This window comes from Plodia interpunctella, chromosome 18 (genome assembly GCF_027563975.2).
Source record: "Plodia interpunctella isolate USDA-ARS_2022_Savannah chromosome 18, ilPloInte3.2, whole genome shotgun sequence".
In the NCBI taxonomy this organism is placed as follows: domain Eukaryota; kingdom Metazoa; phylum Arthropoda; class Insecta; order Lepidoptera; family Pyralidae; genus Plodia; species Plodia interpunctella.
In genome coordinates, this window is record NC_071311.1 from 6,521,633 (window position 1) to 6,536,557 (window position 14,925).

Genomic DNA, 14,925 nt, shown 5'->3' on the forward strand with positions numbered 1-14,925 from the left:
CAACGGATGTGAGGCGCGCGCTTCTTGAAACTGTTGAGAATGTCCGGGTTAATTTCATCTCTAATTAATTGTATGAGTGTAGTTCCTAATTAGTTGGTAATCTCAATTCTATCTATACGCATGACACGTGGCATTCAACATTATCGACTCTGATTCGGGGCTGTGTTCGACCCGAAGCACATCGTTTGCGTAAAAAATTAACCACTTTGAAGATTTGGCTATGTTTTTACAACTGGCTGCCTGCCTGACTTCAACCCTCTGGATGCTATTGTTGCCTATCAGCTGTTAAGGCATGTGTCCCTTACTCGCTTCGTACATCATCCACGAAAGGATTTGGAGTGGTTTAAGTTTTTAAGTTATTTATTCAATTACTTATTTGAAATTGAACGATTTAGGTAGTTATATAATTGTAACTGAAATAGGAATTTTTTAAAATTAAACTCCTAATATAAAAATATAGTTATATTTTTTTTATTATACATTATATTGGTAATATTTTTATTTTATAAAGATTATTTTATATATATGATAAATATCATGTTATATAGTATGGTGTTTTGGCCTCATGTCCATGCTGTCCTCATGGTCGCAGCAGTAATATGTAACAGAAATGTTTCTACTGGGCATTTCGAGCGACTCCTCCAGACGGATACAGAGCTGAAACAACAAAAACATGCATATTGAGTAAAAATTAATAAACAAGTTTATTTGTTAGACACTACAACTTTTGAACAGCTGAACCGATTTTGATCAAACATACCTAAGAACTATAAAAATGAGCTATCGAATAAAAAAAAAACCGCTTCCAAATCGATTCACCCGTTGATGAGCTACTATGCCATGTATGCACAGACAGACAGACACACTTAGCGGTCAAACTTATCTCTTTTTGCGTCGGGGGTTAAAACGGAGCAATGATTGGAAAGATCTCAGTATAACGCGGACTGACTTAGTCCTTCGCTATTTACCCAAATAGTTATTACTATTTTGGGTAATCTTTTCAAAAACATTTTTTAATGAAAATTATTCAGAAAAAATATAGCTATTGCTTTTTGGAATGTACGATGGATTTAAAAAATCAGTTTGCAATCTTCAAGTTATAAATCCGATATTCTTTGCGATTTATCTTGCCCAAAATAAAAGTCGTAATTTATGACTGTTTGAATTCAATCGGCGACGGCATCTGTTTATCCATATATTTATTTTTTGGCAAGGCTTGGGTAATATCGTTAAACGTGTTTAAACATTACAATACGTGCAAATAAATTAATAACAAAATAATAAAATTACAGAACAAACATTTTTATTCACATCATAATTGTTTTAATTTAGTTTTTATTTGAACATAATGTAAAGTTATAAACTGATTTAAAAATGATTTAATATTTTCTTTGGTCTCGTTTCTTTAGTTTTTACTTTTCACTATACCAAATATAGGTATATATCGAATTCTATTCAAACAGTATCACGTTTTTATCCCTCAAGGGGTAGACAGAGTCAAGACATTTAGCTATACAGCTAAGTATATAATATAAATATAATGTCATTCAGTCAGTTACATAATATTAAAATGCACTACCCAACATAATTACGTTGTAGAAGGCGTTTTATTGATTTTCTTTACTTTGTGTTGTCAGGCGGCCGCAGCTGTGTCAACAGGAAACTTGGACTAAAAAAATAATTGTCGCTTTCCTGTTTTGCACCAATTATTTCCAACTTCGATTTCCAAGCATCTTGTAGGTAAATATTGTGTGGATGGATTGGGTAATTAATTTTGTTATTGTGTAGTTGAAATATGAATACTTTATTAAATTAGTCAGGGAGTTACGTTTTGAGATAACAAATAATATTAGGTAGCTTTGTCCAGAGTAACTCTTCTATCCGTGTGCCTAATTGCAACAAAAATGTCCTCCGTTTTTACTTGAATTAGTAACAAACAATCTCAAAAGCTTGTAAGTAATTTCCTTATAGTCGTATTCCTCATGGCTAAGGGACATTACGCGGAATATGACAACGTTCTTGGTAATGGTAATGGCAATTGACTGGTTAGCCATTGCCTTATCCGTTTCACATACTAGATGTAAAAATAATGAACTGGAGTGCAGGTTTCCTCACGATTTTCTTTCATCGATAGCACGTGGTTATCGATCATGTCTGATGATGTATGTTATCGTGGTAATGATGGCTTTGTAGATCTGAATGCCCTTATTAAATAAAGTTCCTTTAAATTAAATTATTTTATTTCTCTTCTATTTCTATCTGCTACATTTTTAACGTCTTACAAATTCATTCTAAAAGAACAACAATGTCATTCTATAAGAACAACAATGTCACTCTATAAGACAACAATAAACAATATATAATAATGGAATAGAATCTTTAAATGTGGTGGATGTCCACTAACTTATGTATACTCAACACTGTACTAGTCATGAATTAGCATAGTTGGTATACAAACTCACACAAGTTGGTTTGGACCTGGAGACCACGATTTCTCGTGGTTCACAATCACCGCTTCAATAAGTAACGAGTTGATATAAACAAAATTAAGTAATTAAATAATCTTACTTTGACTCCAATGAGGTGCTGGCGGATCTTCCACCAAGGCCGGTCCAGTGCCTGTAAAATAAATATGTTTCAACGGAGTTTCATCAGAGTGAAGTCTTTAGAGTAAACTAAACGAAGAAACGAAGAAGAACTAATTGAAAAATCGATGAAGAAATATATAACTACACTCTTATTATGATAACTTCTAACAATGTATCTATGTCTGGTTTATTTGGGTTATTTGTGCAAGAGACATTTCTGGATAAATATAAAAATAATAAGCTGGATGTAGGTTTCATCCAAACCAATCTGAGGGAGCCATATTCTGATGCCTCCTTGTGCTTGTGTGGCTTATTGGAGTGCCTCCAGTGAGTCGCGCGATCACCAGAGGACACTAAACTTTTGATTCGATGGCACTGACATGTCTTAAAGACAAAGCCCCAAAATAAATAAAGATAAAGAAAAAAAAGAAGAACTAATTGAAAAATCGATGAAGAAATATATACACTACACTCTTATTATGATAACTTCTAACAATGTATCTATGTCTGGTTTATTTAAGTTTTTTGTGCAAGAGACTGAAGAAATTTTTTGATAATGTTATAATTGTGACTATTATACTCACTGATAGGTGGGTATCCGGGATTAGCTGAAAATTAAATGAAATGGTTATAAAATTGACTAGAATATTGGATTTTTATTGTACACAAAACAGAATCACACGATACAGCAACGAAAGCCAGTGTTCTGGGCACGTTGACTATGTGGCGTATTGGAAGATTAAGTATATAGTTACCTACTTCTGAATTTCTCTATTTATAACCTTTTTAATAACATGAAACATATGTATTTTTACATAAATTAAAACATGTTCGGAATATGGGTAAATACCTAGTCAAAAATAAATAATGAATATTTTTTCTCATAAGACGCAAACATCACTTACGGTAAAGGCTTGGCTGATATCCGGGGTTAGCTGAAACAATATTGATAAATTATACATTATTTGTAACATTTGTTTTATTTTGTACTGAAGTTGGAACTTTCTTCTCTCTCTCTATCACTCTGGAGAGAGATAGAGAGAGAGCTCCCTTTTATATTGGAAGGTAATTTAAGTAAAACACCCTATTAGCTAAACTGCCTAAAATTAAAGTGGCATTAAGCAAAATGTCATATTAGCAACATGACAGATAAGCGCGGAAACCACACGTCAAAAAGGGAATTGTAATTTTTATTTTAAACTTTCTTCGCGGATTCTACCTCACAAATCATACATTTATTGGTATGAAATGAGCGACCATTTTTATGTTTGTAAAAATACATTACATAATGACATAAGCGGCTAGTATGTTACTATGTGTGTAGTGTATGTGTTTGTATGTACTTATGTGGTTGTTTGGTCAAAAACTTACGATAGAGACTGGGCTGGTATTCGGGGTTAGCTGAAAAAAACAAAAACCCAATGCATTTCAATAGTAATTATTGAGTTCTAAAAATAATAATGAGATGAAAAAATTCTGGAATCGAGCGGGAATTGAATTCACACCCCAATCTATCCGGGATAATGCTATTAAACCACTGAGCTAACCGAGATCATGCCAGTTCCGCCGAATTAATTCATCTTCTTACGCTTTCGAATTTTTTCATCTCATTTAAATTAGTTAAAAACCATGTGTGACATGTATAACAAAAACCATGTGTGACATGTATAACAAAAACCATGTGTGACATGTATAACAAAAACCATGTGTGACATGTATAACAAAAACCATGTGTGACATGTATAACAAAAAACAATTATTTAGTTCGTTTACATTTTTTTCTGCCTAAATTATAATATGATAACTACATTGCTATGTATTTATTGTGTGTTTATTAAGTATGTATGTTTTTATACACAGCTCATACAGATGCTAAAGCGAAAGAATGAACATTGCTTAATCAATACATATAATAAAATTGAAGAAAGGTCAAATTTGTACATTGGATATTTTTTTAAAATTCTTCATGGAATATACTTAGTTACTAATATAGATGACGAAAATATAGTTTTGGAAATTTTTGTCTGTCTGTCTGTCTGTCTGTGTGAACGCGCATCACTCGAAATCTACTAGACCGATTTGCTTGAAATTTGGTATGTAGGTAGGTTCATCCCGGTAAATAGTCAGGTTCCCGTAGGATAATTAAAAAACGAATTATGAATCAAAAATCCCTCAGATTCCCGGATTAACATCTTATAGACATTTCATCCCGGACGCGTTGCAGATAGCGGGAGTGGGAGTAGGAAATGGAAAGGAGACACGTAGTGGGACGGGACACATTGCAAAAAACATGATGGCACAATATGTAGGAAACGGTACGGGATATCTACTTTACATTACATAGCAGGAAGCGGGATTGGACAAGTTTGCGGGACGAGACACGCTGCGGGAAACAGAAAATTGAAGTAAAGATGAGAAAAAATGCGAATTTGATTCATATATGTTTACCAGTCTTACAGAGTACGCGATAAAATTACTGAGATTTTGCTATGAAATTCACGCGGGCGAAGCCGCGGGCAAAAGCTAGTTTGTATAATAACTTTTATGTATCGCAATGACAAACCAGCAATGTATGCTGAATCCGACAAAGTTTGGCGAACTGAAGAAGAAGATTTACTTTCTACACATTTTTTATATGAAAAAGGGAGCTAGTTATTATATAAGTACTTACGGTTTGAAGGTTGATAGAAGCCAGGATCGACAACTGTAACATAAAATATTGTTATTTTAATTATGGTGCTAATTGTGTATGTGCATTATCTTATAAAACACGTAGGTATGGTTAAAGTAGTACTTATATACTAAACAATAAGTATCAAACGCGCACATAACTTTTTTATTTCCCAGACGTTTCAAACCTTGTTACAAAGGTCCGTGGTCACACACTGTGTTCACGTGCGCGTTTATTTACTAGGTACTTACGAGTATATGCAACGAGAATGTTTAAAAGTATTTAAAGTCATACTTAATTGTACTTAAGTCACTAGAAAAAACAATTTAATACATAATTTGTATAACTAAGTGCAATTTGTATGTTTTTCTACAAATTGAGCTTTTGAATTTCTACATTTATCGTGTCTTTATTTTAGTTTATCGCAATTTATGTCTTTTATTCCTTGTTTATATTGTCTGTGTATCTTTTGTGTTGCAAATAAATGATAGTATTTTAAAGGTAATTATCTTTTTACTTACTCTGGCCAGTTCCCAGGTCGGCTGAAATAGAGATAATTAACATTATTTTAAATATTGAAGACCAGGAATCATTTATATAGTTGGAAACTAGACTTTTACAGGCACTTTTACACGTCAAATTTTAAATTATATAGTATTTATCAAAAAAGCTACAAACTACTGAACCATGGTATCATGCCAGAAGTGTTTACCATTATTGTTTTCAATTTTTTTTAATGGTATACCTATCTAAATATGTGGTGAAAAAGTATACAAAAAAATATGTTAGGTATATCTCTACTTACGATTTGAAGGCTGGTAGAAGCCGGGATCAACAACTGTAAAAAATAAAATAATTAAGTTCAGTAAATTTCATTGTAAAAATTAACTTATTAGAGAATAAGTATAACTAAACTAAAATTGTCGTCATAACGCTGCATTTTTATAATCAAAGGTGTTTTTAAAGGTAATATTAATATTAGTTGAAATTCAAATATTTACTTACGTGGGCCAGTTCCTAGGTTTGCTGAAAAATAAAAATAAAAATGAAAATAAATATCATTGTACATTTTCACTTCATCAAGAGTACATAATAGATACTATAAGTTTGTATTGTTTTTAATACTTACGGTTCGAGGGTTGGTAAAAACCAGGATCTACGACTGCAAGCATAAATATCATTATTACAACGATTTCCATAAGCAGGTACATAATACACACTTAATTACTTAAATTTGAACCAATATTTGCAAAATTAATGAACACACCAATATTAACTTCAATATTTAATGACCTTGGTCTCATGGTCTCTTAATTATGTTTTCTCATTAAAATTTAACATACTAGGTAGGTACTACATACCTAGGTACTTGTAATATATTATTTACCTAGTGTGTTTAATTTACCATACACTAATTTTACCTACACGTATGGTCTGACAACTATGAATTCTGATGACCGTTCGAAATGGAGACGTAAAAGTAGGAAAATGGACCCTGGGCTCCGACGCTCAAACAAGGAAGCAATCGGTAAAACGGGGAATACGCTCAGATTAGAGAGAGAATAGATAATTAAATTTTGGAACTTACTCTGTCCTGTTCCGTAGTCTGAAAAAAGAATTGTACATTTTAAATGTGTTAGAAATTAATGTATGTTTTTAATATGTCAAATATTAAAAAAAAAACAACTCACTCTGTCCAGCTGTGTTATCAACGACGTGAACTGAAAGTTAAAAATAAGATTAATGTTTAAACAGTTGTTAGAATATATTTTTGTGAAGAAGATTCTGAAATAAATGTTATGATTTTCTAACAAAATTTCGCTACAACATAAGTACAACCAATAGTAATAAAATACATACCATATCTATCCTGTGGGGCTGCCATGGCTACCGAGGCCAATACTAATATCTGCCAACAAGATAACATCATTTTGAAAGATTTCACCACAGAATACTACACGATAATCTAGACAAATGACGGTAAAAATATATTTTTATTGTTTATACATATATTGGTTTATTTTATATCTTGTTTAGACGCTGAGATTGGCCTGATATGGATAGTGGGTGCCATCATCTGTCTGACTGATAAGATAGGATGGAATGCAAAATGTTCGGAGGAAACTGATTCATCGAAGGATATAATTCATCTCAAAAGATATAATTCAACGTCTGTCAAAGTCAAAGCATTCAAAATAAAAATAAAACAAATTGTTTATTTCTTTTAAAAAATTGGTAGGTAGGTATATTTGTGTAACTCGGATCACAATCATAACCTGTTTTGATATACCTTTTGACTATGTACATTATGTACTTTTATATATTATTAGAAAGAAAAAAAAAAACATTGTAAGAAACAATAATGGTAAGCCGATCTGGCATGATAGGGACCAACACTGTTCAAATGAGTTTCTTTCGGCATTTCTTCTCAGCAGGGGTCGTTCCGAAATGCCAGTAGTTTCTAGCTTGTGAGAAATAACTATAAATTTAAAGATTGACGAGAAAAAGTGCCTGTGAAGGTCTAATTTCTGAATAAATGATTTGAATTTGAATTTGAATTTTGCGTTCATACAAACAGACGCGACTAGGCAAGTTGATTGCATACATGAGTATATACGATAAATTCCTATTCATGCATTGTCTTTTCTGTTGCATTTATAAGCACTACTTATGTGTATTGTTGTAGGTACATATATAGATGATTTATGTCTCACCTGATGATCGTAATTACAGGAATATTATTATTTTTTGCACAAACAGCACACTCGCACAAATTACAACATTAGACAAACTAAATAAATAAAAAAAATTATCCCTTTTTATCGATAGCTTTAGAGATTACACGTTGACTAATTACTTTTAGTCGTAAAATGATAACTCATAATATAGATTACAAATAAACTGAATAATAAGGACAGGTGGTGACGTGATCAATGAGATGCTAATACTTATTATATATTATATTTATTTCGTGATAATTTTGGAATTCTCTCCCCATATACAAATCGATGCTCTCCGCGCATCGATATTTTCGGGATCTTCACAGAAAGAGTGAATGAAAAGCCATGTTTTGAGCTTGCGTGCAAACACGCTATACCTACCTAATTTTTGCTTTCTATTAAGCTAGGTTGAAGTCAAACGCACTCCAATTATTAATTTAAAGTAAGATTGTAACTTATAGATTTACCAAAGAACTTTACATATGTACTAGATTAGATTTAGAAAAGAAGTATAGGATATAATACTCTGAAAATATAATGTACTACTGTCATTCGTATTTTCTTTTTGGATAGGTGCTTGTCATGGGCTAATATTAAATATTAAAAAATAAAGAGGAAAAATAAACAAATTTAAATTATTTATAATATGAAAGTAGAAAAAAAAAATATTCAGAAAATTTGAGTCCGAGTTATAATTTATTTGAAAATTCATAAATTGACTACAATAATTTAGCAAATAGTCGATACTATATTTATAGAAATAAATGTATAAATGTCTGAATAGAGATTTGGTAGGTAACTTTTCTTGTATTCATACTTGTTAAAAATCAACGAAATAAAAAAAAATATCCAGCAGTACACAAACAAAGCCATAGCGTAATTCTAAGCCTAGAATTAAATTTTATAAAAAAAATAAGTTTTTACTCACCGCAGCAGTCTTCATTGTCAACTTCGAGTAAATAGTGACTAGCAAGCATCTAAAAAAACGGAGTTCGTATTTATAAAGCACCTTCGTTATATACTTATAGACTATGCCGCCTTGGCTCAGTGCAAATATTTGAAACAAACATTCTGCCGCATGTCGTTTCTCAATTCCAATAATTGGCTTTTAGGAAATTCAAGTCTCCAATAACCATCATCACATCACAATGTTAAGGTTTAGACAAGATACACTGATGAGTTTAAGATAAAAAAAGATATATATACATAGATATAGATATATAGACATATTTTTAATTAGGTAGTTATAATATTTATATATAAAAATATTTATACCCGTGCCGTTTGTGGAATGTGCTCATGGGCGATATCTGGGGGCACACGAGTGCCCCCGCCAAGATGAGCCAAGCGAAGCGCAAGGGTATCCTAACTTTACATACTCAACATTTTAGTTAAAACGTGTGGCTTTGCCGTTTTGCTACCGTCACGTAGATTTCATAGGCATTCGTTATGTTATTTCTAGAGTAAAGAATATAGAGTATGTGAAGTTAGGTCTGGTAAAGTTAGGGCGCATACATCAAGAATCTTGTCTCTACATGAGATCTGACCACTTTTTTTTTATACATTTTGACTAAAGTGTAGGGTTTGTGAAGCAAACTAGACTTGTCTTGGCAACATTTTACATGAAAATGTTTTTGGTGGTTTTTATTGTTCTGGTGTTAGATAGGATCTAGTCAGTTATTCTTTGGCTAAAGTAAAGTAAGTAAAGGTATGCACGTTTTTACATAAAATTACCAACGAGACCTATGAATTCTGAAACAACGCTTTCATTGTATGAATTATTTTTAGTCCATACCAGCTTATCGGTCTAAATAGGTACAAATTCTTGTGGCCGTAGGTTATACTTTTGAATAGTATATATACTACTTTAATTTCTCAAGCTCGTAAACTTTAATTATTATATTATTACACATCTAAAATTAGATTTCAGAGAATCTAGAAAATAAAGTAAAATGGGATATCAAATGAGTACATATAATATGATAGTTCCCTACCCATCCACGAAAAATAGAATGCTTATTTTCTTATTCTTCTCACGTTATTGTCACTTTACTCGCAATAGAAGTGAGAAGTTAAGTACCTACAATAATAGGGTTTCGATTCTACTGACTATAATAACCAGTTATTGTGTCTCAATTGTAGTTCTGCGTGTCAATAATACAAGCTACTATTGAAAAGTAATTGGAAGTTAGTAGAATAAGACACGGATCCTAAATCGACATTTCCCCTCGGCGTAATCGCGTAACTGATTTCTCGCCTACGGCTTGAGTGCTTGAGAAGAGAAGTTTCCATGATACAATCGCTTAAAATGTATGATATACTTCGATTTACTATACGATACGATCTTGATACACTATCGTATACTTGACATATATTTTACATGGATCAGCTCGGGCTCTATCCAGTGCAGTCCCCTTTCCCCATACATTTTTGATGTAGTTTTTGACGTTTTTGATCCGTATAATTTCTGATTACAATTTTCGACGTGGTAGGCAGGGTATGGAATAAAAAGAAGGTAGATATACAAATGAAAATATATTTAAGTACATTTCATTACATAATTAAGTACTTAAAGTGATAATTAACAATTATGAAACAAAGGTCGCATTATTCACATCGTAAAAGTTCTCGATTAGCGTCCACCACGGGCGATGCCATCATCTGGAAAAATAAATACATACTGAACTACATACTTAGTTAGATATATGTATTATAATTTAATCAAAAACATATATTGTATTATCTTTTACCTCTTACAGATGGTATTACATACATACATACATTTATCCCTATGATATGATTGCCAATAATAAATGTCACGATCGTATTGGATGTCACATAAAGCCGTAGACAAAGGATCACTTGATTAAAGTCCGGTATGTGCTGTGCCACGACATCAAAAGGCCTACCACGAAACATACAAACTCGTAGCATGTTACTACGTCCACATACTGTTTCTTTTGCCCAACAGTGCAATGCAAAAAATGAGAGAACGTGGGGAGCTATGTATGAAGTGCTACGTGTTTTCTATTTCATGGTAGCCCCCCAGAGCCTTAATGACCTAACTGCACTGTGAACGAACTAATACCTAGCTACAAAACCTTAATAATTACGTACTTGGTCTGTAAGGGTATTGGTTCGGTCCATTAACGGAGCCGCTGTTATAATCTGCGAAAAAAGTAAAATTAATTAAATGATTTGTTTTTAAAAAACCGAACTTTTAAAAAATTAAAAAAAAAAGCAATTTATGTTCAACAAGATAAGTATACAAAATAAATCAAGATTGGATAAAATAATATGTAAATTGTTTGCTGACCTATCGATGGGAAACTGATATCAGCTGAAAAAAAAGAATTTATGACGAATTATTTTTGAGTGCTTGCGTAGTTAAATTCGTCTCTGATAACGATTAGATTACACATATTTCAAGAGAAATTTCCAAAAGGTGAAAATCATGAAATATTTTCATAAAAAAATAACAACAGTTCATTCAGCGTTCTATGTAGTCTAATATATATATATATATATTTACATATAGGTATATGTAAAAATGTATATAATTGAGAAAATAATACGTACGTTTTTCTGGCCTAGGGGGTCGGGTTGCCGTCGGCCTATAGAAACCAGGGTCGACCTGAACTGTAAGGGAAAGCATATTAAATTGAAAATGTTAAATATGTACGATGTCCAAACGATTTCTTTGACATCGATTTTCATTTCCCAGAAAACTATTTCACGATTTTCAATACACTTGTATTTTTCTTTATAGGTACATTGAATTAACTATTAAGTACATCGCAGATTCATATTATCGAACAACATGTCACAAAAAGAGTATTTAAAAACACTTTCAGATACTAGAAAAACACTAACATTTCATATACGTATTAAATTATTTTTTAAAACTGTTAACAAAAACATATTTCAATATGTAACAAACATTTTAAATTGTAAACAATTTGTATAATTAAAGTACCTACATATGTAACAAAAAAATTCTTTTGTATCAATATTTTATGAATAACTATTACCTAATTACTGTCATCTTCGTAAGATAAAATATAACTGTGTTAATTAATACATCACATTGATAACAAATTGTGCCTTGATTAATGATCATTGCGTATAAGAATCTAACCTAACGCCAACTGATGAACCCTAAGTTTTTGTTATTATTAGACCTAGCGCTCGCATCGCATGGCTCGCATATAAGTAGTAGATATCAAGTTAAACAGTTGTTAAAACCCATTCTAACCTTTTCTAAGTTTGAAGCTCCGCTCGCTTCGCTCGCTCCACTCGCTCCACTTTGTTATGTCAAAACCTAACCTATCAAACCTATCTGTCACCGTTTGTAAGTAATGAATAACATAAGAAATGAAATTAAAAAATTGTAAACTAATTTTAAGATTTGTTACATATTGAATTAAATTATGTGAATTGTTTTATGGGGAATAAAAATCGTTGAAGTTAGTGATGGGTTTCCAATTTCCATTGCGGGAATGTGAGAAAAATAGTTTTCAGAAAATTAATAAATTAAATAAAATTAATGTCACTGTACATCCTATTTAGAAAATTATTTTCTTTTATAGTAGGTCGGTCTATCTATCTATCTATATGGTCTAATTCTAATTTATTGATTGTGGTTAGATACTTACATCCGCCGGATTGAGGTTGGTCAACGACGTTTACTAAAAAAATAGATAAAGAAGTATTATCAGGATGATTTTTTTCAGTTTTAAGATCAAAAATCCTTACATATTAAAAATAGCAGAAGCCTCCATGTCGCGTCTGTCTGTATGAACAGGAAAAACTACCGGACCGATTTTTGTACGGTTTTCACCAATATATACTAGTATGATGTGTTTTTCTTTCAATTAAAAACAGCCTACTTGATCAGCAATAAATAATTACCATCCACCACACCATCGCTTGGCCAATGATTCGACTCTATCATCCAAATGTTTAAATAGATGCCACATGGAAGCCACGTTCATTACTTTTTTGTCAAGTTGATGGACGTTACAATAATTGTTCTATAAAAACTTATTTAAGTAGGTACCTACTTCATAAAAAGTTAAAGCATTTTTAAGCTAAAGTAATTTTTTTGTAAGTAATTATTGCACTTCATAATATTTGATATTGACAGAAAGAGCTAAAACATACCTACTTTGGGTGTAACTTTTTATGAATAACATGATTAGACTATATGGCTCAACTAATATTTAATTTAGGTATATTTGTATGTAGATATGTAAGTACTTACCTGAGAAATCAGGTGATGAAGCTACTTTTACTGAAACGCAAAAACGATACTTAGGTACATCAGAAAATATTTAAATCCAAAAAAAATGTAACATACCTGGATCTTTTTCCTAACTTTATTTAATGTCCAAAGTTTAAACTTTCACTTAAGGTACCTTCGTTTTTTTATAATTTTGTTGATCTTAGTTAGGTCTTAGATTATATAGCGAGTAATATGTATAGGCAACTTATAAATAGATTATATATTTTGATCATAATATATTTCTGGTCTATTTGTAAGTTACCCATACACATTGCACCTAATTACCTTTATCTTGGGGCTGGCCGTAAACTGTTGCTATGACGGCGAGGGCTAGGATCATCTGTAATTTTAAAAAGTCGTTAGTACCACTAGTGCCTAGGAACTAGAGAATAGAACTAATTGGTATACGGTGGTTACGATCACCACCTTTTTTACTGATGGTGATATTATCTACGAGTAGCTATCTAAATAAATGTGATTGAGGAGGACTCTGAACACGGAACAGTCCCTGTTCCATGTTCAGAGTCCTGGCCTAGACTATGACCTATATTTCTCCTGAGATTGTGGGCTAAATCCTTGACAGCTGAGAGGCAACAATGGCATTCCCAAAGAGGTTGAAGTCAGGCGGCCGTACAAAAGTAGTCCGTAAAACCTTCAAAATTCAATGATATTTTTTATGCTAAAGTTACTTATCGGCTTCGAGGCATCACATCCGACAATAACACTGAGTACATGCTCAGATAAGACACAGCTCTATGTGGCACATAAAGAATATTTTACTTTAACCACTGGTAAATGAAGAAAAAATATTTAAAACACATCACATGGTAGTAGGACTAAGTAAATCTAATGCTAATTATTATAAAAAAACTTACGACAGTCTTCATTATGCCGATTATTGAAATTATAACAAAATAAATGAGCCACACACCGACAAGCACAGTAAGTGCATGTACACAAAATAGATTGCGCCGAATTGTAATACCAAATGTCGTTTATATAGTCTCCGTCGGAAGATAACCCGCGACCTCGCACAATGTTTATTTACAAAACTATTTTAGCAGAATTGGACGTTTTCCTGTTACCTAACTAATATATCTTGAATGTGTTTTTTCAGGACATTTATATACAATAATTAATAGGTAATAAAAGTATTGACGCCGGTTTGTGGTATCATGAGTGTTTAATATCGCAGCAATAGCTCTATCAATCTGACAATATAGCTCCACAATGTCGCTGAATATAATCAAATGCCGCCGCGAATGCATGAACATTGCATAATTAGTATGGGTGTTTTTATCTACCGCAATGTACCGCAATGTAAAACCAACAATGTATATCAAATCCGCCAAAGTTTGGAAAACTGTTCGACAACAGTGCGGATCCGGCATAACTATCTTACAAGGCCAGTTATATGTTAAGTAAATACTTATTTTGTACACCCATCACTACCAGTGCTATTTCTACGATGTTACATTCATATCGCAGCTCTACCCACACCACTGAACAAGACACAAGCATCGACTGACCAGAGAGTGCCAGTAAGTATCTGCGTGCTGGAGATGTGTCGGCTCCGGTCGAGCTTAGCCGGCATTGAGAATCGCAAGGAGTGTAAGAAATTTGTGTATAGTTCATAGGATACACAGATATAAGAACGTTAAA

General features: G+C 32.3%; 1 protein-coding gene across 10 annotated transcripts; it reads right to left on the minus strand.

Moving 5' to 3' along the window:
* Positions 1–449: 449 nt before the first annotated feature.
* LOC128677747 (uncharacterized) lies at positions 450–9,043 on the minus strand. 10 transcript variants are annotated; one of them, XM_053758806.2, is made up of 14 exons: positions 8,908–9,034; positions 7,120–7,168; positions 6,951–6,980; positions 6,848–6,865; positions 6,389–6,421; positions 6,265–6,285; positions 6,065–6,097; positions 5,781–5,801; positions 5,260–5,292; positions 3,960–3,989; positions 3,494–3,523; positions 3,173–3,196; positions 2,569–2,619; positions 450–657 (listed from the first exon to the last, which is right to left on the minus strand). In XM_053758806.2, the coding sequence occupies exons 1-14, from the start codon at positions 8,920–8,922 to the stop codon at positions 617–619; spliced, it is 429 nt and encodes a 142-aa protein (XP_053614781.1). In that variant the 5' UTR covers positions 8,923–9,034; the 3' UTR covers positions 450–616. The 10 variants fall into 10 exon arrangements, with proteins under 10 accessions (XP_053614781.1, XP_053614787.1, XP_053614786.1 ...); XM_053758812.1 differs by lacking the exon at positions 8,908–9,034 and adding an exon at positions 7,974–8,122; XM_053758811.1 differs by lacking the exon at positions 6,389–6,421 and having other exon boundaries at positions 8,908–9,043.
* Positions 9,044–14,925: the final 5,882 nt, after the last annotated feature.